The sequence below is a fragment of the Atta cephalotes genome, assembly GCF_000143395.1.
Source record: "Atta cephalotes unplaced genomic scaffold scaffold00083, whole genome shotgun sequence".
NCBI lineage: Eukaryota > Metazoa > Arthropoda > Insecta > Hymenoptera > Formicidae > Atta > Atta cephalotes.
In genome coordinates this window covers 317,544-321,482 of record NW_012130147.1, presented here as the reverse complement: position 1 = coordinate 321,482, position 3,939 = coordinate 317,544, and the positions used below count along the sequence as shown (strand labels likewise).

At 36.8% G+C, this 3,939-nt stretch overlaps 1 protein-coding gene across 1 annotated transcript; it reads left to right on the top strand.

Annotated features, from left to right (window-relative positions):
• Positions 1-441: 441 nt before the first annotated feature.
• Positions 442-2,770, top strand: LOC105624598. Its single transcript, XM_012205954.1, has 2 exons — positions 442-831; positions 2,348-2,770. The coding sequence occupies exons 1-2, from the start codon at positions 442-444 to the stop codon at positions 2,768-2,770; spliced, it is 813 nt and encodes a 270-aa protein (XP_012061344.1).
• The last annotated feature ends 1,169 nt before the right edge of the window (positions 2,771-3,939 follow it).

Below are 3,939 nucleotides of genomic sequence, written 5' to 3'. Positions count from 1 at the left end.
TCCCCTCCTCTCTCTCTCTCTCTCTCTCTCTCTCTCAATGGCTCGAATAACGATGTGTAGACGAGAGTGAAATATACGAGGCATGACAGGAAGGTTAAACGTTTGCGCAGACTCGGCTGTCTTCGTGCTCCCGCCGGAGTTCTTCGCAAAGAGAAATAAAGAAAGGAAGGTAACGAAGCGCGCGAGCTTCGCGCAAAAATCATTAAAACGCGTGCTTGTTTCGCGACTATGGCTTATGTCGTGTTGATGTTCCGGTCCGTGATTTATTAGCAGATGACAACGACAGTACAGGAGGCAATCGCGTCGTCTGCCACTTGGACTGACTTGGATCACACCGCTAAATCGTTCACTCGCTTATTCGCGCGATGTGACATCTCCGAGGAAACTTTCTTCTACGTTGTCGCACCGACATTATATCTTCCATCCTGAAGTATTTCTTACATGTACAGCCAGCACAGGCTTTGGGACGGTTTGACCAGTAGCGAGACGCGCAATATCGGTATGGAATGGACCCGCGACAAAACTCTGGAACTGCTTCGCGAGTATCAACAACGACGCGTTCTCTGGGATTGGAACGCCCGAGGCTATCGCGACCGGGTGAAGCGCAAACGAGCTATACAAGAACTTGCCGAGATTCTCTGCTGCAACACTCTCGAGGTTGAAAAGAAGATCACTAATCTCAAGTGCCAATATTCTCGGGAAATACACAAGATACAGAATAGTCGCGACACCGCCACCGGTTCAGATGACGCATACGTCTCCAAGTGGTTCGCCTTCAAAGCCATGCAATTCCTACAATTTGGCACGCGTAGATACAGCAAACGGAAGAAGGTAGAGGAATATTCATTTCCTAAAATGGTCCAAATTATTTTAAATCTCTCGAAATTTCTAACAATAATGATAAAGGAAATGCGCTCGGTATGTTGTTCTTGTTGTGGTTTCTTCCCTGTTAAATCATATTATGCCGGAATATACGCCGGATAGCGAATAATGAAAACCTATTAGATTTCTTCCGATTGTTGAGTAAAAATTTCAAGTGTACTTTTTATTTCATTTTTACGAAAATATACTTATTATATTACTTATTTTTATTAAAATATACGATCTCGCAAATATAATAATTTGTCTAATAAGTAATAAAACAAATGATGAAATAAAAAGTACTTGATAATACAAATAAAAAGGTAAAAGAAAACGTTGTGTCGGGTTGATTAGCTAATCTTTTCTCATGTAATTTTACAAGATGATTAAAATGACTGTTTAAAAATGTTATCATTCAAAAATGTGTCTTGAGGAAATAATCTCGGCTGTAATTGTGCTTCGCTTAATTTGTTAAAAAAGATTAATCTCCTATGTCCTACAGCCCTATAAGTACGTAGATATACGAGGAGTTCCGAAAGTTTTTGCCAATCGCTTTTGTGTAGATAGAGCGAACTAAACTGAGTCGAAAAGTCCTCTACTATTTTGCAATTTTCGCAATAGTTAACAAGATATTAATTACTATAAAAATTGCCAAATATTTTTGAATAATTTTTTATTCAAATATTATCAACTTTATAGAAAAGCTGCAAGAGACAAAAATCATTTATTTTCTTTTTATAAAATTCTGAGAATTTTTCCAGAATTTTTTAATACCATATTTTCTCATGGTAAAAAGAAAATGCAATATTAAAAAGTGTACAAATATCATGATTCGCAAACGGCGGCGAACAACGATGAAACTTGGATTCCAACGAGTAGCGCGACGCGTCGCTGGTCGAGATAAGCATTTCATTGGCCCGTGGCGACGTGTGGCGATGTATGACGATGTGTCTACTTCCCGAAAATTTGAGTAAAGACAAAAATCCTGCATCTCGATCCATATTCCCTCTCTCCTCCCTCGCTTTGAATAATTCATTTGTCGTTAATTAATATCGTTGAGTTTCGTTGCGTCCATGCATGAGAGCGATGACTATACACAAGCGTCAATATTGACCCACTGCATAAGGTCAGATATTTTAAATAATTTTTCTACTCAGTAATCAAAAATCAGTAATCGTTTTTCAACGAACACTTTTATAAATACTTTGTACAATTTATGCTGCAATGATATACTTATTATAGTAATAGCAATTTCCAAGTTTCATGAAAGAAAATCAATACGCGTGAAAGCTTCGACGCAAATCTTTCTCGGAGATCAGAGCGTAAGATTAGGATCAAGTCGTGCGAACGTGATGTGATTGAATACTCTTAATTCGTTTGTATATTAAACAAATAATTACGAGACTGACAGAAAGAGGATTTGGCTTTCTATAATAATTCTGCTCTTATGTCAGAGCGCGATAAAATTCCTGATCCCTTTTCGCAGAAAGTTGAAGAGGAACCGAAACTACAAGAAGAATATATTGTGAGCAACATCGATCCAGAAAGTATAAAATTCATGGATTGCAATGAGGAGACAAACGGCTCTGGTACTGGTTCCTTCAATGCCTCGCTCAGCGAGGACGCCGAAGAGTCCTCATCGTCCAGTATGAAGGCAATGGAGTTGTACAATGGTTCTTTGCCGAGCCAGAACGATCTTGATGAGTCCGAACAGATGAAACTCGAGCTTTGCCCACCGAACGAGAAAGAACAAAAAAAGACCAAGGAAGAGTTTGCCAAGTTTGGCGAGAGTATCGCTGTGCAGCTCGCCGAGATCCCCGACTCTTATTCGAGATCGGTCGCCAAACTCAGGATCAACCAGATCCTCTTCGAAGCGGAGATCGGAATTTATGCGCAAACACGTCGCTAATGAGCAAGTTTACTAGTATCAGCACGAATATCAACGTGGAATAATCAACATGGAAAACATTGTGATTCATGGCGCATCATCGCTATCGATCTCAATTTATGATGCCAATTCGTTCGAACCTTTGCTATAACTCAAACGAGTAATTCGCTTTTAACCGAGATTTTGAAATGATTATAATAGGACTGTGACAAAAGAACGACTCGCCGCAAATAAAACAATGAAAATTATTCGACAGAAGAAACTATATTCTATCCATTGTTCATCGACCGAGCATGCGTTTCGAATAGAGTGCCGCAATGAAATAAATATTCATACAGCTTCCATTTGTTTTATTTATAACATTTAATTTTTGGACAAATAAAACAATTTAAATTATTACGATTTAGAGGATTAGAAAATATGGTAACAATATTAAAACGAATGCCAGCATGGCATGATAATCGTCGTCCATGTCTTTTTACAAGCCGGATGCTTCTAAAGACTGAATCGATGATCAAGATTGTATAATAGATAATTGTTCCAAGTGATTAAAGGAATTTGATATCAAATATTGTGTTTATTTTCCAAGCTAAGCAACATTAGTGTTTATTGTATTTGTGTTTATTTCCACGTTCCACAGAAAAACTATCGATATAAAAAATGTTGATATATTACATTTTTTCTCCGTAATATCGTAATATTCCCCGTTTTATATCGTTCGTATTTAAACAATTTAACTATTGCATTGTTTGTTGACTAATTTAACTTTCTATCTTTATTTTTTATATGATTTTGAACGCAACAAAAGAACTAATGCAAAAAGAATAATAAATGTAATTCAGCAGAATAAAAATCTCTTCCTTTTTGAAAAACTGCCGATTACAATGAGATATGAATGAGTACGAGATATTTTTTGTTTGTAATCATCATCAAAATAATATTACATAGGAATGCGTGTCACACACATACACACACACACACACACACACACACACACACACAAACTAGTTTTTTCTAAAGCGTAATACTAATCATCGATAATTCGATGTAGATCAGTAAATATAGTTAGCTGATAGATTTATACTCTTAAGACAATATTTTATGACCAAGTCTTTTGTCTAAGTCTTTAGTAACGCACAATAATTGTCTTGTGATTTAAATCCAAGGTGTAACATCTCATATGATATATA

Excerpts from the sequence above, each read along its gene's own strand:
- LOC105624598 (XM_012205954.1), top strand. The coding sequence starts at position 442 with ATGTACAGCCAGCACAGGCTTTGGGACGGTTTGACCAGTAGCGAGACG. Across the intron at positions 832-2,347 it reads GATACAGCAAACGGAAGAAG|AAAGTTGAAGAGGAACCGAA; the intron begins GTAGAGGAATAT and ends CCCTTTTCGCAG.